We start from the raw sequence: 22019 nt of genomic DNA, 5'->3' as shown, positions 1-22019 counted from the left end.
ATTTAGAATTTTATGTGAAACTTCTTTTAGTAAAGGATATCATATTATCGCTATCTACTGTAAAATTAAAATGTGCTTTCTGGAATTTTACATCATCAAAAGCACGAAAATATAACTCGTTATCCTCTTATATCATGCATTTTTGTTAAATTTTGTAAGCCAATTCCTCATATTAGACTTTCAATCATCTATTACAAAAGATCAATTTCAACTTTACTAGATGATAGCATCGAAATACTGATATAAAATTGGGTACATTTTTCTAGTTAATGAAACAGAAGATTTGCCTATAGTCTGATTAACTACGAAAAAAGATTACTGGATACAAATGAAATTAAATTACGGAGATACTCATATAGAGAGAACTTTAGAAGGAATAAAATGAAAGAATTTGGTAAAGGGAACCGATTTTTATGAACTAATTCTATGAAAACAACTCATTTTTACCGAAATACGAGCCATATTGTTACGTATGTTAGAACAACAAAAAATCGAAATGAGCCACAGTAAATGCGGCCGTTTTCACGCACAACTATTAGTGAATTACAAATTAATGAGGATAAAGACAAATTATATCAGCTATATCGTCTAATTATTGGTAGCATAAGCCATCAATATCTGTCCCAAAACTTGTAATTTCCTCTATTGCCTGAAAATTGAAACTTCTAGAGGTGCATGTATAAAAGCCGTCATAGACGAAAGAAATCGCACGTTAGGAATATGTTATAAGATTGAGGGGTTCGTTTATCGTAGATAACTCATAGCTCATTATTTTAAACTTTGTAGTAAAGTTAGCTCCAATAGGCTGTCTTAATTGGATTGGACTTGGATTCTCTCTCTATAATCTCCCAGGTGAAGTTATCAAACTTCATATTAGAATTGAACTAATTTCGTCCCCGGATTATGTGTTGTCCCATATGTGACATAAGAAAGCTTGAGCTCTTTAGGGTTTTAGACCTGGAGAGCCGGCTTAGTTTTAGGTTGCATTTGGTTTAAGCTTTCTCAAGGGTTAGTTCCTTGGGAAAAATTTGAGGTGTTTGGCAAGTTTTCCCAAGGGGCTTTAAGTCAAATGCTAGCCTTGGCAAAGATGAAAGTTCAAGAGTAGTCCCTATCAGTCTTTGAGCTTAATTCATTCATCTCTCGCTGAGTGCTGTCCCAAATGTTACAAATTGGTTTTTCAGGTGTAACAATCATTTCAACATCGAAGTAGCCCCATGTTCTTAGTCTCTTCTAACACAGATTGTACAGGTTTAATTTGGCAAAGCAAGCTAAACAATGAAAACGAAAATCGTTTTCTCATGTGTACTTGCCATCATCTGTACTCTTGTGGTGGGCGCCGAGCCGAGCCCGTTACAAGATTTCTTCGTCGCAGATCTCACATCCTCAAGTGAGCATCATTTTCCTGAGTCCAATTAAATTGATTTCTGCAATTTCTTTTTGTTTTTCACGTCCTCTTTTATACACAGTCCAAGGAAACAGAATAGCTTGTGTAAAAGGTATGAAGATCAGTAATTGTTTGTGTATTGCTTTATTCCCAGTAGCTCGCGCGAATGGATTTCCTTGCTTGGATGCTAAGCTTGTGCACGGCCCCACCATTTCTGCCTCAGCTGACTTCACTTGGCCAGCAGCATAACCAATCCATTCGGTATGGGCTTCATTCCGGTCACGGTAGGACAAGTTCCCGCGACTCAACACTCTTGGTCTCTCATTCGGTCGGTTCAACTTGCTCCCCAAGATGTGACCCTGCCCCCACACGCACCCTCGAGAAACCAAGATTTTCATTGTCCTAGAAGGGAGCCTTCTTGTCAGCTTCACGACGTCAAACCCATAGACGATGAGCTCTTCATCAAGGCCCTTCAAAAGGGCGATGTGTTTGTCTTCCCCGCACGGAGCTCTCGTTCACTTCCAACAGAAAGTCGGGTCCAGGAATGCAATTTGTTCCCCTTCTTGAACAGAGAGAACCCTCGAGGAACTCTTGTTCCTCACTAGGATTTCGGATCGGATCCATATCGCTACTGATATCCTGGCCAAGGCTTTTCCGGTTGACAAAACCACAATCGATAAGATGAAAGCCAAATTTTGAGATTTATATGTGCTTTTTGTTGAAGTTTGTTAGTAAAACAAACAAAAGTGCCTTTTATTGTATCTCACACTGGAGAGATGGATGAGTATAAATCACTTTATAAGTTAGAAGGCTATTATAGTATTTTAAAAGAAGAGAAATGGGTAAGTGGGCTAAACTTCAACCCATGTGTGGATGCTTGATTATTAGGCAAGCACTTTGCAAGCTTGCACCGGCACTAATCGACAATCATTTTATTTTTATTTTTTTATTGTCAAAATTATAATAATAATAAACTATTGATTTCTAACGAAACGGTGCGACTGTTCACATACGAGTTACGCTTATCTTTATGAAATTTATTTCGAATTTTAGTTAATTATTTACACTAACTAACAATCATTTTTTTTTCAAAATATAATAATAAACTGTTGATTCCTAATGAAACGGTGCGATTGTTCACAAAAGAGTTGCAGTTATCTTTATTAAATTTACTTCGAATTTCAATTAATTATCTATATCCAAGAGTTATAATTTTTTAGACAAGACAGTTTTCAGACAATGAAAGTTGTGTCCGAATAAACTATTTTTTCGGACAACGAAGAGTTGTATCCGAATTAACTGTTCCTTAGGAATGAAAAGGTGTGTCATAAACTATGTGTTCTTTGGATACGAATGTGCCCAAATTAATTGTTCCTTAGACACAAAGAAGTGTGTCATAAACTAAATGTTCTTTGAATACGAATAGTTGTGTTCAAATGACAGTTTTTGAAACATGGAAAGTTATATTTCTTCGACTATTATATATTGAGCGATTCAGTTTATTTTCTTTTTACGACTTTCAAAATTTTCATTTTCTAAAAAAGATACATAACCATTGTTTCCAATTGTTTCTTTAGAGAGATCCTAGAAATCATCAGAATTGCTATATGCTATTTTCATTAAGACTTTTTTGTATCCCGCCGGATATGTGTCGGAAACCATTAGCAACGTTATGGGGCATATAAATCCTTAAATAGAGTGTTATCATGTCTCAAAATCTAATTCTATTCTTCATCCTATTCGATCATATTTTTCAACAGTTTTGTCTCTCTTTCTTTATTTTAACTGTTTGGTGAGTTGTGGATGTCACGTTTGAGATTTGCATGTGGCTTGTGGCGAGGCGAAGATGTAACATTTGAGATTTTCATGTGCTTACAATGGAACCATTCGTCAACAGATTGGATTCTATGGAATATTGAGACAAATTCATGGACATTAATATAAATTTATCTCATCGGTACAAAAAGCATGGCATACATGCTCCTAAGTGCTATATAGTCATGAATTCTAATTATTTGTCAAACAGTGCTGTTATTTCCTACAATATCAATGGCTAATTGTTTACTATTTGGGGAGAAAAATAGTAAAAGAAGACCGACCAACCATATATACATTGGTCATAGAAATATACACCGAATGATGACATTTATACTACTATATAAGAGAAGATGGGTTCTTAATTTTATGGAAAACACTAGTAGCATTATCAAAGTAAATATTATCAAAAGTAGATAATTCATTCTAGGAATTCACGAGCGCTAGTTGGATTTTTGTTGTTGTTGCAAATTACTCTATTTTTCGTATCGTTTTTTTCTTATATAATTAACATTTCAGTTATATCTTTTTGTCCTTCTCATCTTTTATTGTAAATGTTTCATCTTGTTTCATTTTAGTTGAAAAAAAAAAAGTTAGTTGCATTCATTGTTATCTCTAAGAGACTAACCATCAATGAAATGATGCGACCTTACATATATACAACAATGTTAAATTCCTTCTCTTTCTTGTTTATCTTGTCTTGTACCAAAATGAATTTTTGAAGCTAAACTGTCAATTGTACAACCATTGAAATACACCATTCAATGACTTACCAAAGCCAATAAACAATTATTTGACAATGCATACATAGATCGTCAGAATTAGCTGAAAGCGCATATAATTCATTCTCAAATTTAATTAAGCTCAAAACCTTGCCGCTCTAAGTCCATTAACTCCGGTTCAAATAAAATGCAAATTATGTGGGCTTATTAGCATTACATGAAAGTTCTCCTAATATGCAAATGAAATTAATAATGTTTCTGTTCATGTATTGGGGTCGTTTGTTAAGTTTTCTACACAATAAATGACTCATTAGATCGTAAAAATTTAGGTGTGCATCCTTTATAACTTTGGTGCATAATGTATCCTACGCCATCTCATGGCTCAAGTAAAACCTTAACTGGAAAAAAACTCCTCATAAGTTTAATGTTATATCCTTCCCTAAGACTCCATTCGTTTCACGGATTACTTGAAATAATTAATCAATTGAAAATGTTTTCTTACAATTTATGTTTAAACAATTTTGAGACGATGCAAATATTTTTAATCTGTTTATTTTAGTGAGTGACACAAGCAATCATTTTAAAAAATATATTTTTAGAATTGTTCATTCCCCGCGAAACAAGCCGTGCCTAAATTTAAAAAAACTAATAAGAGGAAAAGAAACCCGTGCAAACCATGTGTAATAGAACTGATTAAATTATTGCATTTGTATTATCAATTCGAAGAATGTATTTGCTTGGTGTCAAACATTCCCATGCTTTGTTGATTTCTACTTTATTCGAAATGAAATGTTCGGAGTTAAGGTTGGATGATTGTCGACAAAGAATCTAATATACTAATTCTGCATATTAAATTCATTTGCCCCGATCCATATTATTCATACTTAACATAATGAAACTCCTTAACATGATGTGATTGGACGGGAATTATGACAAGCTAAGTAAACATTCAAAATTATGTAAACACAATTAACTGGGCTAGTAGAAAAACTACTGAAACCTAAACACCCATCACTCTTGAATCTATGCCTCAGTTGTGGTTGAAAATTCTCTGCCCAGGAGACAACAACATTTTTGGATCGAACTGGGCTTTGCGCTCTTGAAAAGTCCTCCATTTGGGACCAAAATGTTCCATCCACTCTCTTTCGGTGCTGTAATTTGGGAGGTATTGCTTGAACTTTATACCATTATCTTCACAAAAGCGGAGCACCTCCTTATTTTGAAGTTCAAGCTCTTGCCAGTCTCCAAACCCACTTGAATGCAAGAATTCAACCGTATAAAAGATATCTTCATCTGGTGTAACGGCAGACATTCTATCATCCCATCTGCAAAAAGATCAATTATCAAAATTACATAAAAGGCTTAATGGTCACTAAAGTTTGATAGAGTTTATAATAACTCACTTTAAAATTGATTTTAATAATTCAAAGCACCATAACTGCCAAATTTTTACATTTAATGCACTTGCCGGATTTGACCAATTTTCCGACGAATTGACTGCAATACGTCAACAGTTCGTCGTGAAATGAGCCTGGTTTTGGTTAAAGTGCATTGGTTGGAAGAAATGAAACGTTTAGTGCATTAATTTGATTAAAATCAAAGATAAGTGATCGAAACTCATATAAAAGTGGTGGCTAGCAAGAAAACATACTTATTTTTGTTCAACGGGTAAAAGAGGACATATCCAGTTGTGATGTTCCTTTTGAGAGCAATGTTCTTGAAGACGCCTGTGTTGATATCGGCGATGCGAGATTTGGGCACAAATAGGTCGAGCCACGGATGAGGAACATTCCAAAGCCCCCGCCCTCGGAGCTCTAGCTCTTCGACTCGTACTCTACTCAGGAAATCAACGTAGGACACATCTTTCTCGAACCTGAACTCGGGGACATGGTTCAAATCTTTCAATAGGATCTCCAGGTCCTGATGTTAACAAGATAACACGGAGCTAAGTCAAAACCCAACTCCAACGTAAGCTCAAATAATTTATAACATAAGCTAGGAATTTTCTTTCTTTTCTCTTTTCGAAGATAGTTGGATATCCATCAACATGTACCTTGTCTACTGTGCTCTGGGTGCGATCGTCGTAGTATTTGGCTACTTCGATACAGTAGAGGAGCTCGTGTTCCGCCACGAGGGACATCAGCCGCGGGTGGTCTGAGGGAGAGAAGAAAGGTATCCAACTGTCTGAATTTCGGTGCATGAAAAGGAAACCTTCTACATAGTTCAATGCTTCATCTTGGTCCCTTCGATGGCGCGATATCAAACGTTCTTGGTCCATCGTATAAGCTGAAAAATCACTGTATAGCATTCTCACCCACTTTGCCTACAGGGAATTCAAACAAAAGTACATTTATTACCTTGTAGGTTTATGTTCACATGATGGAAAATTATGGCATATAACCGTAAGATAAAATTAAAAGATACTTGTTATAAGATCCGATACATTAAGAGACTTGCACATGAAGTATCATAGAGAAAGTCCTGTACACTACGTACTCTCTTTGGAGCTCGACCCAGTGCAATCCTCGCTCTCATTATTATGCCAAATTGACCAAGACCGCCAAGGACGGAGTAAAATAACTCGGAATTTTTTTCGGGAGAGCATGTCATAAAGTCCCCAGTTCCTGCAAAGAAAATGAAAAAAAAAAAAATCTCTCGTAATGAAACATACATATAAGAAAGTCAGCAGATATCCGACTCGATGTATTTCCAAACTTAAAATCAAATTCTTGTTTGTGTTGCAGCACAGATTTTTTTATTTTTATATTTTGGGATTAGTATTAATTGGTAGTTCGCTACGACAACAGTAATACTAAATAGCACATATAAGATACTTTTGTCATTTTCGAACCAAATATGGAAGCTTGACAGTGAGTGTGAAATACCAGTAATAACATCCATTTCGTAGACATTGTTGATTTGAGGACCATATCGAAACGCTTCCCCGCTAATGCCAGCATTAGAGAGCGTACCACCCACAGTTACGTACAAATAATCTGTCAAACAAACCGGTGCAACACCGTGTTTCAGCGTCTCCTCCAACACATCGATCCAAAGTTGCTGGCCGCCGACATCGGCATAGTGGCCAAGCGACTGACTATACGAAACGGTGGTCCCGTGCTGCTTGTTATCAAGAGACGTCATGTCCACGACGACCCCATCGCGAGCCATAGCTTGTCCTCGGATGGAGTGGCCGCATCCTCTCGCTGAGATAGTGAAAGGAATAGAGGACTCATTGTACATGAATGCGACAAGAGTCATGATGTCTTCAGGGCAAGATGGGCGAAGGACGGCCTTGGGAATTTCTCGGACAATGAGGCCGTAGTCTACGGAGGCTGCGCGGATGGATTCGGAGTCGAAGTGGAGTTTGTTAGCGATGGGGAGAGAAAGGAGCCTGTGGTGTAGTGAATTGGTCAACAGTGAGGCCGTTGGATGTTTTTCTGCCATTTTAATGTTTGAGGAACGAAGAGATGTTGAACAAGTTGGTGTGTGTTGGTGTTTGTGGTGAAGTTGAGAGGGAGAGCTGACAAGGGCCTCTTATAAACAAGCATATGGGGAGACTATTGCTGTTTGGGATATTTATGATGTTTCCTCATTTTTTATATCTCTTTAGATTATATATATGTTATTTGATTTCTTTAGATGGTAAAATCTTTAAGCATATAAATAGGATGATGTATTCTTCCTCAATATACATCGCAATATATAGAAATTCCACGATTTTCTATTATGAATTATCACATCTTTTTATTACGCATATCTTATTTGATTTCCTTGAATAGTAATTTCATAAAATCGATAAATAGGCTAATGTATTCTTCATTGTTATATATCAAACTATACATAAATTGAACAATTTTCTATTGGAAATATACAAAAAAATTCCACAATTGGTTAGGCATATCTGATTTGGTTTCCTTATATAGTAATCTCTTAAAGTCTATACATAGGTTGATGTATTTTTCTTTAATATACATTGAATAAAAGAAATTCCATAATTTTTTATCTGAAATATACAGAATTTTCACACGTGAGTATGCATATCTGAAATAGGCTGATGTATTCTTAATTAACATACATCGAAATAAGCCTATGAATAGGCTGATGTATTCTTTATTAACATACATCAAATAAACTGAAAGTCCACGATTTTCTATCCAAAATATACTAATTTCCATAATTAATTATGCATATATGATTTGATTTACTTAGATAGCAATCTCATAAAGTGTATGAATAGGCTGATGTATTCTTCATTATTTATGTCTAAATATATAGAATTTCATTATGCATATCAAAGTTGATGTCCTCATATAGCAATCTCATAAAGCATATAAATAAGCTGATTTATTCTTCACAAATTACGTTGAAATATACAAAAATTGCACAATTTTCTAATTAAAATATGGTTAATACCACAAAAAACTTCAAACTATTACAACCGTAATAAACTTACCCCAAAATAATTTTTTGACCACAAAAAATCCAAACTAGTACCATTGTGACAAATTTATCTTAAACTATTTTTTTTACTACTAAAAACTCCTAACTGGTACAATTGTGACAAATTTACTCTCTGTTAGTTTCCGTAAAATTAGGTTAATGGCATGAAAAATCCTGAACTAGTACACATGTGACAAACAAAGTATAAAACCTCCAAATTGATATACCCATCAAGCGCCACGTGTCATGTAACTCAGCAACTTGACGGTAAAATTTAATAGAAACAAATGGAGGGTAAACTTATCACAAGTGCATTAGTTTGGAGTTTTTGGAGGTCAAAATATTAGTTTCGGATAAATTTGTCACGGGTGTATGAATTTGAAATTTTTTGTGGTATTAAACCTTTGAAATATACATTTCTCCATATCGGCTCTTCAAGTTCTAGTTTCTTCGCATTTGTTGTCTAATCTACTACATTGAAATTGGGAAAGTGCATATTATTGATAAATAAAAAATTTCGATGTACAATTGCCATCAACTACGACCAAAGCAACTTATAACAACGGCCAATCGACCCCGCATTCCACATGCAAGTTCATATGCCAATATTGTTACCGTAAAGGCTTCTCCCAATAGCTCATCTATCATTGTCTCATTAGAGGAACTTCATTCCATTCTTTGAGACTTTAGTACTTCTAGCTCCTTTGTTTCTTTTGTTATATATCTTGTTTTGGGAACCCTCCTGCTGTAATCATATGACTTCAAGTTCTAATTTGTTTATGTTAAAATCATTTAATTCACATGCTCCTACTATTCACAAAGCTGATAGTTCCCGAATGAGAGTAAGCTATTCGGGAAACATTTCAACATCCACATTATCTTTGTTTGACACTTTTATGGTTCCCAAACACTCTCTAAATTTGATTTCAATGGGACAATTATGTGAACTTGACTTTGATATCACTTCTCATTTCATAGTTGTCATGTGCAGAACCCATGGACGGGATAGCTCATTGGAATGAATGTTGACATCTAATTTTGTTAGTCCCCATTAAATTTAATTTATTTTTTCCTTCAAGGCTTAAAATAGGAAAAGGTTAAAGTTGGGATCAACCTTCTTTCTTATTTTATAGCAAGTTTAGAAAAATAGAAATTAGATTTAATTATTTCTAATAAAACAAAGGAAGAAAAGGCAGAATCAGATCGGGCCGGGTCGACCCGGATCGGTGCGGGCGACCCGGCCCGCGCCTTTCCTCCTTTCTCGCATGAACGGGCCCGCGCAAGAGCAGACCCGCTCTCTTTAATCCTTCATGACAAGGCTGAGTGTAGGCCCGGTCTTGCCCGCCCTCTCTTTCCTTCTCGTGAGCGCGACTCGGCCCAACTCAGCCCGCCACCCCTTCTCTCTCTCCCCCTACGACATAGATGAGGCGAGACCTTCGGTCGGCCGTGAACATCTCCCCTAGCCTCTTGATCGGTTCCACTGCTAGGAGACTCCCTCTGCAGGTTTTTTTGTGCCTATGGAAGGCAAGTTGGTGAGAGAGAGAAGGACAAACTTGCAGTGGAAGCCAAGGAAAAAAAGAGAGATGAGCCGAGAGGTTCGCGAGGAGAGTCGATCGGGAAGAAGAGGGAATTGATCGTACCAGCATAGGGAGAATGATCCAGCAGTTGCTAGTCATCGATCAACCACCGCCCGTTGCCAATCCATCCATGAAAAATTTGGTCTTATGCCCCTCGATTTGGTGCTCTGTTTTCATACCCGCGAGCTCGTCAGGACGATACCAACGATTTCCTTGCTCCGGCAAGCTTAGCTAGTTGCCATGCTAGATGACTTGTTGTAGATGCTTGTGGTGGTTATTTTGAGGTTCGACTTTTCTTTGTATGTTTCGGCCAAGTCTTGGAATCCCTCGCTCGAGCCGATCCCTTCTAGTTCAGATCGGGGCTTGTTTTAGGCTTGCTCTAGTTCGCTTTTGCTCTTGATTTGCTCCTTTGCACTTGTTATGTGATGTTGTGGGCCAATATGGTTGGCCACTTTGAGTCTTAGCTATGAGAGGTTTACATAGAGAAGGTCACAAGGAGGTTCCCGTTACTATTGGTTGGTATCCCGGAATTCACAGAGATCGGGCGAAGCTCGTGAGAGTGTTGGCCAAGTTTGGCCTCGCCGGCGAAGCCAAATAGGCTGAGAAAATATTGGCTAGATTAGATTTGCCAACTAGATAGTGCATTAAAACATTGAGAGGTCGACATGTGACTTGTTGGGCCCCACCGGTCAGATTTTGAAAAAAGCAGAGATCCAACCATCTATGTTATCTCTCTCTTCTCCTTCGTTATCCCCTGGTCAAATTTTTCAAAAGAGAGAGGCAAGTCTCATTGACTCTCTCTCTCTCTCCAAGTGAGGTCGGCGAATGCTCTGTCTCCCCAAGTTCACTCTCTCTGTCTTCTTTGACCAAATATCGACTCAACCACGACACCGGGCTGGTCTCTCGACCAAAACCACGCCACGCCCACCTCCACCGCTGCCGCCGCTTCCACCTCCGCCGTCCCGCAGCCCTCTGTATCGCCTCCTCTCTCTCTCTCTCCGAGTCCACATCTTGCTCTGTTCTCTCCAAGTTCACTCTCTCTCCCTCGACCAAAACCACGCCGCCCCTGCGTCGTCGCCTCCTTGACCACCATTGGCGGCTCCGATTTTTCCTTTGCGTCCAACGACCTCAAGAAAGGGTTTTCAACCCAAAAACTGAACTCCTCTTTGCAATCTCTCAACCAAAACCATGCCTCTGCCGTCTCGTAGCCCCTCTGCTGCCTCCTCGACTCTCTTCGAGTTCACGGCTTGCTCTACTCTCGTCCATTAAAGCTCTATCTTTGTGGAAATTGTGGGTGCTCTCTTTTCCAAGTATCTTCCATTCAATTGATTCCACATCGACTATTTTCTTTTTCAACTCATAAGTAGGAATTCTTGGTTATTCACTTCAATTTGCTTGTTGGGACTTCTTGGATCGTGTGTTTGTAGACTTTGCTTGTGGTAGGTCGCTAGTAATCCGAGCATCTTTGATGCTTTTTGGGACTTCAATTCTAGGAAGGAAGCAGTCGATAGGCTCTTGTTGCAGCAATTTTAAGCTCTATGTATAGTTATTTTGATGGAAATTTGATAGATTTTTATTATTGCTGAGAAGCCAATCTTGAAAAATCTACCCAAGGAACGAACTCACTTCATAGTTTGAGCAGGCACAATTTGAGGGTCTTCCCTCATTTCGAGCTGTAATTGTGTGGAAGGATTGGTTTTGGGTATTTGCTATCAAGTTTCCTGCCCTCTCTTCACCTCTGCTTGAGCTCTGATTCCACATCTTGCATCCGTTTTACGATTTTTTCCGTCTCCGGTGAAAAGGCTATATAAGATTTGGGATATTTTTGAGATTATACTCCCACGCTACTTTGGAATTTCTTCAACTTGTCATAATTTTTGCGTCCTTTTTTTTTTTTTTTCTTTTTCGTTGCTGTGATGTTTCTCATTTGGTTTATACACAACAATTTTGATTTGTTTATTTCCAATGTAGAGTTTTTCCATCAGCTAGTCCTTGCTTGTCTTATACGTGGTTCATGTCTCGTGAAATGGAAAATATTACATATTGATAACTTATCTAGTTTGAGTACTCTTGGTTAAAGGAGGATGTAGGTCATTTTTGTCACTAATATTAAGTAGAGTACATCAAAATCATGAAGTTTCTTCTGACGTTTGCATGTATTCCTTGCATTGTTATTGCACATGAGTCATGATGGTGTCGGTTCATGCTGCTTCCTCAATGTGCTCCCCGATTGAGAATTTGCTTGTAGCATCCTATAATAAGCTGCGGTTGACTAACATTGAAGATATATGAGAAAAACAGTTGTCCAACTATTAGTAATTAGTGATTCGATGCGAGAATTTGGAATGAATCTAACTAAAGTCAAGCGCCGAGTGGGCAAATGTGAGGTGTAATGGACCATTAGCGAGGGAACATTTACAAAAGTCAAATTTACAATAAACTCTGAGACAGGGGAATTGGTGGCTCTTAAGATCCTAGACGAAGAGAATGTTCCGAAACACAAAATGGCTAAACGGGTTTCTTTGTATTGTCTGTCATGGTTATTCGGTTGCCTGCGTGCGTCATATTCTTTTATTAGATGAGAGTGGATTTCTAATGTGGTAAGAGACAACTTTGGTTCGAGTGCATTGTCCCAACAAGTCCGGGTAATTACGTTCCTTCAATCTCTATTTGAACATGCTTTATTTTCATTAATGCTCTTATTTTAATCAATTATTGGTGTAAGATGATTGGTATCAAATGGATCTACTTACATCTATGGATATCAATGTCGTGATCAACTTGCACTTTATAGTCCTAGTCATAACTCCTTGGATTGATATGGCTTGCTGCGGCACTAACCAAGTCCGGCAAGTAGTCTTCACAGCATATGTCTTGAATTGCACTTAGCAGAAAGTTGTCTGTCAAGTTATGCCGCATCTTCTCAAATTGTCATGAATTGGAAAATTAGCTTATCCAAATGCTTCTTAGTCCGAAGATTTTACCTAGACATGCCTCTGTCCTTTTGGAATTCTCATGGTGTCACTTATTGTTGTGAGACCGTCTCCTATCTTCAATCCGTTACTTGATATGAAAATATAGTTTAGACAATGTCTAATCAACCCAAGCACTCATCTCACATCTTTTTTTCCTTCTCTTCTTTGACCACTCTGTGTGCAAGCTAGCTATGCATTTCCTTGCTATGTCGTGGAGTAATTTGTCCCTTTGATTGATTTGGTAGGATGATGGTTTTCTTCCTACTAAATTTGGAACTCTATTATGTTGCTCCTGAGATTTGTATGTTCTTCGATTCTTGTTACCTTGATGACACTTTAAATAACTCTATGTTTATTGCTTTGGCTTGTAACCTAAGTTTGTCAATTCTCTTGTCTCTTCTTGTCTAGGTCCTCAACGATAGAGACAATGATGGGAAAACGACAAATTTGTGGTCTTGTGGAGTAATACTCCTCATATTGCTTGCAGGTTCCTTGCCTTTTGATGATTCTAATCTTATGAACCTGGATAAAAAGGTGAGCATTCTTTTAATTTTATTAAGTGTACTTCGAGTATTTTCATCATGACAATCTAAGCTAAAAAAAAAATCTAAATGATGTGCCTTATTCTATCACAAAGGTTTTGCCTGCAATACAAGAAGATGACATGAGAATGAAGAACACCGATGGGAAGGCAGAGGGATTGAGGAATAAACTCAAGGATTGACGCATTATATGCACCATTTAAATGTCTTACTAATTAGAGGTGCTATTTTTGTTTGTCTATTATTTGTTATTTTACTAGTTCTAGTATTCTTCAAAAAGTAGATGGCTGGAACTTTACTGTTATGTTCCCACAGCTTTGCCAGTAGAGAGTTGCAATGATCATTTCTTTGTAACAAACCGTTTTTTTGTAACATTCGGTTTGTTTTTTACCTACAGACCTTGTACTCTATTTAGTTCTCAGGCTAACATTACTCGAAAACTCAAAGACATCTAACCGGAACTAGGTGACCAGGCATGGTGTTTTTTTTTTTTTGGTCATTTTCATGTACTTATCTATTTAGTTCTCAAGCAAACATTCAAGAAAGAAAAGAAAAGAAATTTTTAATGGAAAAAAATTTCCTCAAGCAATTAAATGAGACAAAGTGATAACCAAGCAGTCAAATATTTAAAATAGCTATTTGCCAAAAAAAAAAAAAAACACACTCGACAATCAAAATGGAATGCGAACTCGGATAATCGAACATGAAGCATGGTAGGATACATGACGAATGTGGACCGAAATGGACATTGGTCGCCCTCCTATGCGAAATAACGACTACAAAAAGAAAAAAAATATATTAAAACGCAAATGATTGTTTGGTTTTTCCGAAATCTTTGCTCTTTTTTTTTTCTTTTTATAAAAAAAAACGCATTATTATTGCTACATTATTTTTCTTAGCGGAATATGAACATAAAATGAAGGTCAGTTATGAATCATAAAGCAACGTTAGATTACACAAAGTGGATTACCCTTTTTTGTACTTTTCTTCTTTACATTTTTTTGGTTTTTTTTTTAATTACAAAAAGAAGGGGTTTCTAGTTCTAGTTATTTTTTCTAAAAAATTTTGGGGCTAAATATATATATATATATATATATATATATAAAAGGGGTTAAAAATAAAATCAAAATCAAAACCTCATAATCAGACGTAAATCCCCTCAAAACAACTCTGGATTACTATCAAAGGAGGGTCCTTTTTTTTAGGCATTTCCTAAAACACTCATGCTACGATGAATCAATTAAAACTGCCTCATGGAGTGTTTTCATGACCGCATATTTTGAATCTCGAGAACAGCAAACAGCAAACTTGTTCCTATCCTCTGTTGCATGAATATTATCTTCTGCCTTATCCAAAATTCTCTACTACGGATATTATCTCATGGTATAGATAATATTCTCTCCCATAGATATGATTTCTTGGTGTAGATATTATCTCCTGGTGCAGATATTGTCTCCTACGACATCCTTTCATCCAACGGAATTCCACGACTCAGATTACATTGAGCCAATTGTTAATGACAGTCATATTTTTCAGAGAAATTTTGAGCTAATTGGTGTTACTCTGTGCAAAAGACAATCATGTGACTTTGTAGAGGAAACTAAACCATTTCGAGGCTTTCAATCAAAAGCAAAAAACATGGCTTGCATTAATTGATCACACGAACAAATAACATTGTATTTTCTAGCCAAACCAAGGGTTTGCCTCTAATCAATTATACAGTTCAAAGGAGATGGGAATGTGTAGTCGGATTGCGGTCATTCCCCAGAAATGTAGCTTGAAACTCATTACAAACAAAAAAGATGCAACCAAAAAATGAAACAACAAAAATGCAAACTCTTTAAACCTCCGAACAAGGCAAACAGAAGATCCGAGGGTCTAGCTTCAAGGTCTACTCCCTAGGCTTCCATCTAGTCGGGCAAAGCTCATTGGGATCCTACACATATGGCAAGGCCTACAGAAACAAAATTTCACAGAGGTGAAGATGATATATTTTGATCCAATTATGTAAGAGTGCCCCTTATTGCATATCATAATGAAGTTGAACTTAGCAGGGTGTAGAGGCACATAAGATACAACAATCCTTCAAACTATTATCTGCAATTGTTAGTTAACAAGCAACCGTAATATATAAAAGACAGCGCTCGATTTATATAGTAGCCTTCCCTATCTTCCCCAATATGCTCCATAAGTTACTAAAGCAGTTTCATTGAGAACGTCGTCCGTGGCATAATCGAACATAGGAAGCTAGTATTATAGAGGAAAACTTTAGAGTGAACACCACAAGACAACAAAAAGCAGGTGGCAATCCCTATTCTCATGCAAAAGCTGTCTTCATCCTAAACATCATATGAAAACCCCTGCAACATTTGCCTTTTAAGAAACAATTAGTGTTATCTATCAAATCTTCCCATGTTTATACATGCTTAAGTTAAAAACCAAATTTAGGTAGCAGGAAGACTCCCTCCTACAAACTAAACTAATTCTTATGGAGGTCGCACTTCTAAAGCAGCTTCAAATGCAAGTTAGTATCTACAAATATTAAACTCAATTATAGAATACTAACAAGTTTTCATTTGAGCAATTAGTTTTTTAAGTTTTAAACTAACTTCACATGTTGAGAGCAATAGTAAAGCCACTCCAGGCCCTTGATGAGTGCACACATTCATCTAAACAAGGGATTCAATGCTTTTGGTAGGGTGGGGGAGGGAGAGACCTCGGTTTTTCTTTAAAGTGGTATGCACATTCCCGACTATTTAGGCTGCGACCGTGCATTGTCTATGCCTTCATAATCATTTGATTCATTCATCCCAAGATGCTGAAAAGAGTTTGATGACCCCTATACAAAGGAATAACAAATTTACTCATGTTTTAATAATCAACATGCCTAAATAAATATGTCTCAAACAATCTCATATCAACAAAAGGCAAGTTGTACCCGACTCAAAATGGTTCCATGAGATCTATTATGGTACTCCAACATCTACCCAAAAGAAACCATTAACAATAAATATTACCATAGTAACAAGAAGATAAGACAACATTGGGCCTGAAATGATTTTCATAATAAGCACTTGACTCATGAACAGGGAAAATTCATTCATAATCCCTAGTGGCATGACGTATGGTGATTGCATCTGTAGTTGTAAAGAGGCACAATTAGTTTAAAAACATTTAGAAAAAATGATTGATTACCAGTTAAAGCTTTCCTTATGTCGATAGAAGCAATGTTGACGAAACATAAGTTAACACACCAAACTATTAAATACCTAGCTAGGGAATGGGCAAAATCCATTCAAAATCCCCGGCGGCATGAAGTATGGTGGTTGCATCTATGTAAAAGATACCACATTAGTAACATGTAAATACCCATTAAGGACTAAGAGGGATATACCTAATTATGAAAATTTAGATTTACTGTAGGACCACCAATATTGCTTGGATAAAAAGCACTTTGAATCTGACTTGAATTATTCAAATAATCTGGGAAATGACTTTCATCATGTGTCACTTGGACACCCAACTCTACATTACAAAATAATAAATATGATAATTGGCATCATGTAGCATAACTGAAAATTTTAACTATTCATATTAACTAGAACAATGTCACTTACCTCGATTTTCTATTCACATTGGGGCCGTTCCTTTCTTAGATTTTTGTTTCTCACTTGAGCTTTTAAGCCTTCCATAAGTTGCTCCCTTTCCTCTCCTCCGAAGGGGGTCCAACACCGAAATGTCACACAAGGATGCCTCATTATCATCATCATCATCACTAGCATCAGCATTCACAACCACACATGATTTGTAAGATGAAATTTTAGCCTTCATTTTTCCCAAGTTCTTCCTCGCTATTCTCATAGTATTTACATCTTCCACTCCCAAACTCATCACTTCAAAAGATTCTTCCATTAACGTGGAAAATCGATTAAATTTAGATTCACCAAGTAACATTTCATTACATTCATCATTCACAATCCCTTGTTTGGCACCTTTAGTCCGTCTTTTCAAAATATAGGAAGATGGAATATCCTTAACCGATGTGTTCATATTCAGCATGTGCAAGGCATGGCGACACAACCACCCTTTTGATTCAAATAATTTGCATTCACAAGAAACTGAAAAGTCTGCAGCATTCAATCTGACAACATGTTCACGATGAATCCCTCCACGCTTGAGACTATAAACATAGTCCAATCCATCAAATGTAGTACCTGAAATATGTTTAGAGAGACTTTGCAAAAATTCTTCATTGGATCTTTTAAAAATGGTACGGGTATACAATGAAGCAGCATGCGTCAAGATCCCATTATCCAAAACCTGCAATTTGGGCTTCCCACGAGAACTGTAATCATCTTGACTTTCAATTTCTCTCATGTGTTTTAGTTGTTCTTCATAGTGGTGGACAAATTCTATAAGGGTCAATGTCTTGGTCGACATAAGTTGAAAGATATTATTGGTACTCTTACTCCTTTGGCTTGATGTTATACCACATGTAAAAGTATCGTGACCAAAAGCTAAACTCTATTTATGTCTAATGTCATATAATCTCCGAAGCCAATTGTAATTCTCGGTGCCCCACTCCTCTTCCATTTCTCTTCATGTAAATTCAAATTCGTCCTTTGATATGCATCTATACATAAGCACAAAGAAATATTTATCCTTAAAATTCGGCTCCTTGTAAAGATGTGGAATGTTTTGATTGGCATTTTTCCCAATGTGCCAAGTGCATAAACGATGTTGTGTATTCGGAAACACTATTCTAATGGCTTTTGCCATAGCTTGATCTTGATCGGTGAACATAGTTTTCGTAGCCCTATTTCCCATAGACTTAAAAAACGCCTCAAATAACCAGATAAATGAATCCACAATCTCATCCATAAAAAATGCGCATCCGAATAGGATATTCTTCCAATGGTGATTAACCCAACAAAAGGTGCACGTATCATGTTATATTTGTTGGTACGATACGTGGTATCAAACACCAACACATTACCAAAATAGTCGCAATCAAATTTGGACAAGCTATCTCTCCAAAATAAATTTGTCATTCTACCATCTTGATCTACCCGTATAGCGTAGGAAAACATTGGGTTTTTCATTTGCATGCAATGAAAATGATTCAAAAGACTTTGACAATCCCCCCCACTTATACCATTAGATTTTTCCCTCTACAATAAATTTTGAGAATCACGCAAGATGAACCCAAGTTTTTGCTTCCTCCAGCTTTGTTTGCTAAGTATTTATGTGCCACAATCCCCCCAATTCCTACTTTAGCCATATCCACAAAAGTACCCTTTTCATAATCAGATATTGACCTTCCGCATCTAATGAAATGCCTCTAATTTTCCGGCACAAATGCATGATTATGCTTGGGAACGTATTCTATCACTTCATAGACACCATTATCAACCTTAAATTTGATACGGGCAAGACACCCACATCTAACTTCAAACCTCTCATATTTCTTTTCTTGATCGGATGAGCTAATAGAATGCCCTTCACAATTACACACAAAAGTCCGTCGAGTTATTTATCCTTTCCTATTTCTAACCCTAAGACCCTTCCTCACACCAAATTGTTTATTAATTGTATAGGTCACGTACTTGTGATATGCTTCAACATCATTTGAAAAAACCATCCCTATTGCAAATTCAAATTCTTTTTCCATATCACACATTACATATGCAAGATGGGAAGTTTCATGCTGCAGCCAAATGGACAAAATGTAATTAAGTAGCGCTTTTATTAAAAATATAATATCTCATTTGTTACGTAAGAAAGCAAAATATGCTTCACATAATATGAGTGAAGAATTACCTCCGATTCAGTCATCCGAGAATTTTTACATGTGCGAATTAACCGATGTGATGACTTTAAAATAGAGATAGTTCTTCCAAGTTCCTTCCTAATAAAACACAGAACAAACTTTTTTAGAACACAAGCCCAAAGAAATTTAAGGATTAAAATTTGCAGCTAAGTTATTATAGGCAAGAGGCTCTTACCAACAAAAAGTAGACAAGATAGCTCCAGTCACCAAAGATGGAGAAGTAATGCCAAAATAATTACAATGACATGGGCAACGCTGTGGTCATACCCGAAGATGCAAAAAAAAAATAAAAATAAAAAATAGATGAGCGAAGAATTGTATAGAAAATAATTGACAATGACATGTGCATATGTAATAACTCAAAAGGCATGCGGCTAATCATCAAAAAGGTATCTCATGTAGAACTATCTATATGCAATTGACTAGGAACCAAAGATTATCGAAAGTTTTTAGTCTTGGCTTTCCCATTCGGGCATGCTACGCTATAAATTATGTGCGCCAAAAACCTTTTCCTAACGAAATACATAACATACATTTTTAGAATGCAATCACTCGCACGATAACACTTTATGAGCGGTATTACCTTTATGTTAGAACACAATCACTTGCGCAGAACACACTTATGCTACACCATAACAAACTTGACATTCCTTTTAAGCCTTAAAATTCGCACCGAGGTTATGCTACACAATTACTAAGTGACCTATGTTTACTTAGTGGCCGGAAGTTGCAAGCTCTAAACATGATGTTATTTACCTTCCTAAGCTGCACGAGCTACTCCACTTCGTCAATGCTTCACTCCTTCACCAGCCCATCAACAACAAGCTACAATGCCTAATTGATGAACCAATGGATATTGATAATCTGTTCGTCTTGCTTGAAATTGCTCTATCCTATTTCACTATACAACAGTTTAGCATTGTTCAAATTACCACACTCGGCAAAACGCTCGATCAAAGCAAAACTTTATCTTTTGGATTTCAAAGAGGGGAAACACTAACCCGAGGCCGTCGGACGTAAAGGACAAATCAGAGCCGCCAATGGGAGTCGGGGAGGCGACGGCACGGGGACGACGTGGTTTTGGTCGAGGGAGAGAAAGTGAAATTGGAGAGAACAGAGAAAGCTGTGGACTCGAAAAGAGAGAGAGGAGGCAGCATAGAGGGGCTTTGGGATGGCGAGAGGGGAAACGGGGGTGGTGACGGCAGAGGCGTGGTTTTGGTCGAGGGACTGCAAAGAGAAGTTCGGTTTTTGGGTCAAAAACCTTTACCTAAGGTTGTCGGATGCAAAGGACAAATCGGAGCAGCCAATGGGGGTTGGGAAGGCGACGACGCAGGGGCGGCATGGTTTTGGTCGAGGGAGAGAGAGAGAACAGGGCAAGCTGTGGACTCAGAGAGAGAGAGAGAGAGAGAGAGAGGAGGCGACACGAGGGGGCTCCAAGACGGTGGAGGTGGAAGCGGCAACGACGGTGGGCGTGGCGTGGTTTTGGTCGAGGGACCGGCCCGGTGTAGTGGTCGAGTCGAGATTTGGTCCAAGAAGATAGAGAGAGTGAACTTGGGGAGACAGGGCGTTCGTCGACCTCACTTAGAGAGAGAGAGAGAGAGAGAGTTAATGAGACTTGCCGCTTTCTTTTTGAAAAATTTGACCGGGGGATAACAGAGGAGAGGAGAGAGATAACAGAGATGGTTGGATCTCCGCTTTTTTCAAAATCTGACCGATGGGACCCGACAAGCCACGTGTCGACCTCTCAATGGTTTAATGCACTATCTAGTTGGCAAATCTAATCTAGCCAATATTTTCTCAAATAGGTTCTAGCAGGTCTAGCGCATGAAGGGCGCAGTTTAAACTAGAGGTCTATTTGATTGGACTTGAACCGGGTTTGTGGATGCCAAGCTGGTTCGTGGAGTTGGGCCGGTACGACAACATCGTTTTGATGTTGGAGGAGTTGACACCTAAATTTTGACTAACGTTTTTACTCATTTTTTTTTTGGTAAGGTAAGAATGTATATAACTTTTCAAAGCGCCATTTACAAGGAAGAGACCGAACACAAAAACCTCGTACCCATTAGTACACAAGGGCGTGTCTTAATGGGTGCAAAGGTGTAGCGGTCTATCAAGATACAAAAAATTTATTTATTTTCCATATGTATTTTAGCATCCATTGTATTGCGTTTGCGTTTGATCGGACCGATGGTGAATGGACCTGAAATCGACATGCGGACAAACCTAGAATTCATTGGAAATTTGGTAGGCACATGGGAGGACATAATGGCCGAAATTCATGAATGAAAAAGTGCATAAGTGGACTTTGATTTGGCCATGTAAACTTGAATTAAACAAAGGCTTTCAACTTCAAGATAATAGAGCCCATTAGCCGTTAATGAGGCTTGGCATTAAGCTTTTTAGTCCAACTAAGAACTAAGGCTGCATTTGGTCGTTGGGATTTCTAGTCGGGATAGGATTTGATAGGATATGATAAGAAATCCACGAATTTGGCCATATCCTATCCACTATTTGGTGAACTGTAGATTTAAAGTTGGATATTCTCATATCGTATTCTATCCCGCATTTGGTAGAAACCGTATATCAATATAAATGACATATATGCCCCTACATGATGCTCATGAAATATTCCGATCTTATCACTATAAAAATAACGTTCTCATACACAAAAAAACTAGAAAATATACACATTTTATTAGATTTTCAAACCTCTTTGCAAAAAAAAAAAATG

The 22019-nt window shown here is 37.4% G+C and overlaps 1 protein-coding gene and 1 long non-coding RNA gene across 4 annotated transcripts; both read right to left on the bottom strand.

Moving 5' to 3' along the window:
• Positions 1-4951: 4951 nt before the first annotated feature.
• LOC115728966 (cytokinin dehydrogenase 3-like) lies at positions 4952-7368 on the bottom strand. Its single transcript, XM_030659372.1, has 5 exons — positions 6807-7368; positions 6418-6545; positions 5975-6244; positions 5573-5841; positions 4952-5246 (listed from the first exon to the last, which is right to left on the bottom strand). Exons 1-5 carry the CDS (start codon positions 7366-7368, stop codon positions 4952-4954), a joined length of 1524 nt encoding a protein of 507 aa, XP_030515232.1.
• Positions 7369-15646: 8278 nt separating this feature from the next.
• Positions 15647-19953, bottom strand: LOC115756682. Of its 3 annotated transcripts, XR_007199674.1 has the most exons (7): positions 19464-19953; positions 19279-19366; positions 16728-16790; positions 16533-16595; positions 16397-16441; positions 15898-16297; positions 15647-15855 (listed from the first exon to the last, which is right to left on the bottom strand). It is a non-coding gene; the product is annotated as an uncharacterized LOC115756682 (long non-coding RNA). The 3 variants fall into 3 exon arrangements; XR_007199675.1 differs by lacking the exons at positions 19279-19366; positions 19464-19953 and adding an exon at positions 17076-17651 and having other exon boundaries at positions 16728-16983; XR_004017242.2 differs by lacking the exons at positions 19279-19366; positions 19464-19953 and having other exon boundaries at positions 16728-17054.
• Between the last annotated feature and the right edge of the window lie 2066 nt (positions 19954-22019).

Source organism: Rhodamnia argentea, chromosome 9, assembly GCF_020921035.1.
Source record: "Rhodamnia argentea isolate NSW1041297 chromosome 9, ASM2092103v1, whole genome shotgun sequence".
NCBI classification, from domain to species: Eukaryota; Viridiplantae; Streptophyta; class Magnoliopsida; order Myrtales; family Myrtaceae; genus Rhodamnia; species Rhodamnia argentea.
This window is presented reverse-complemented; position numbering and strand designations above follow the sequence as displayed.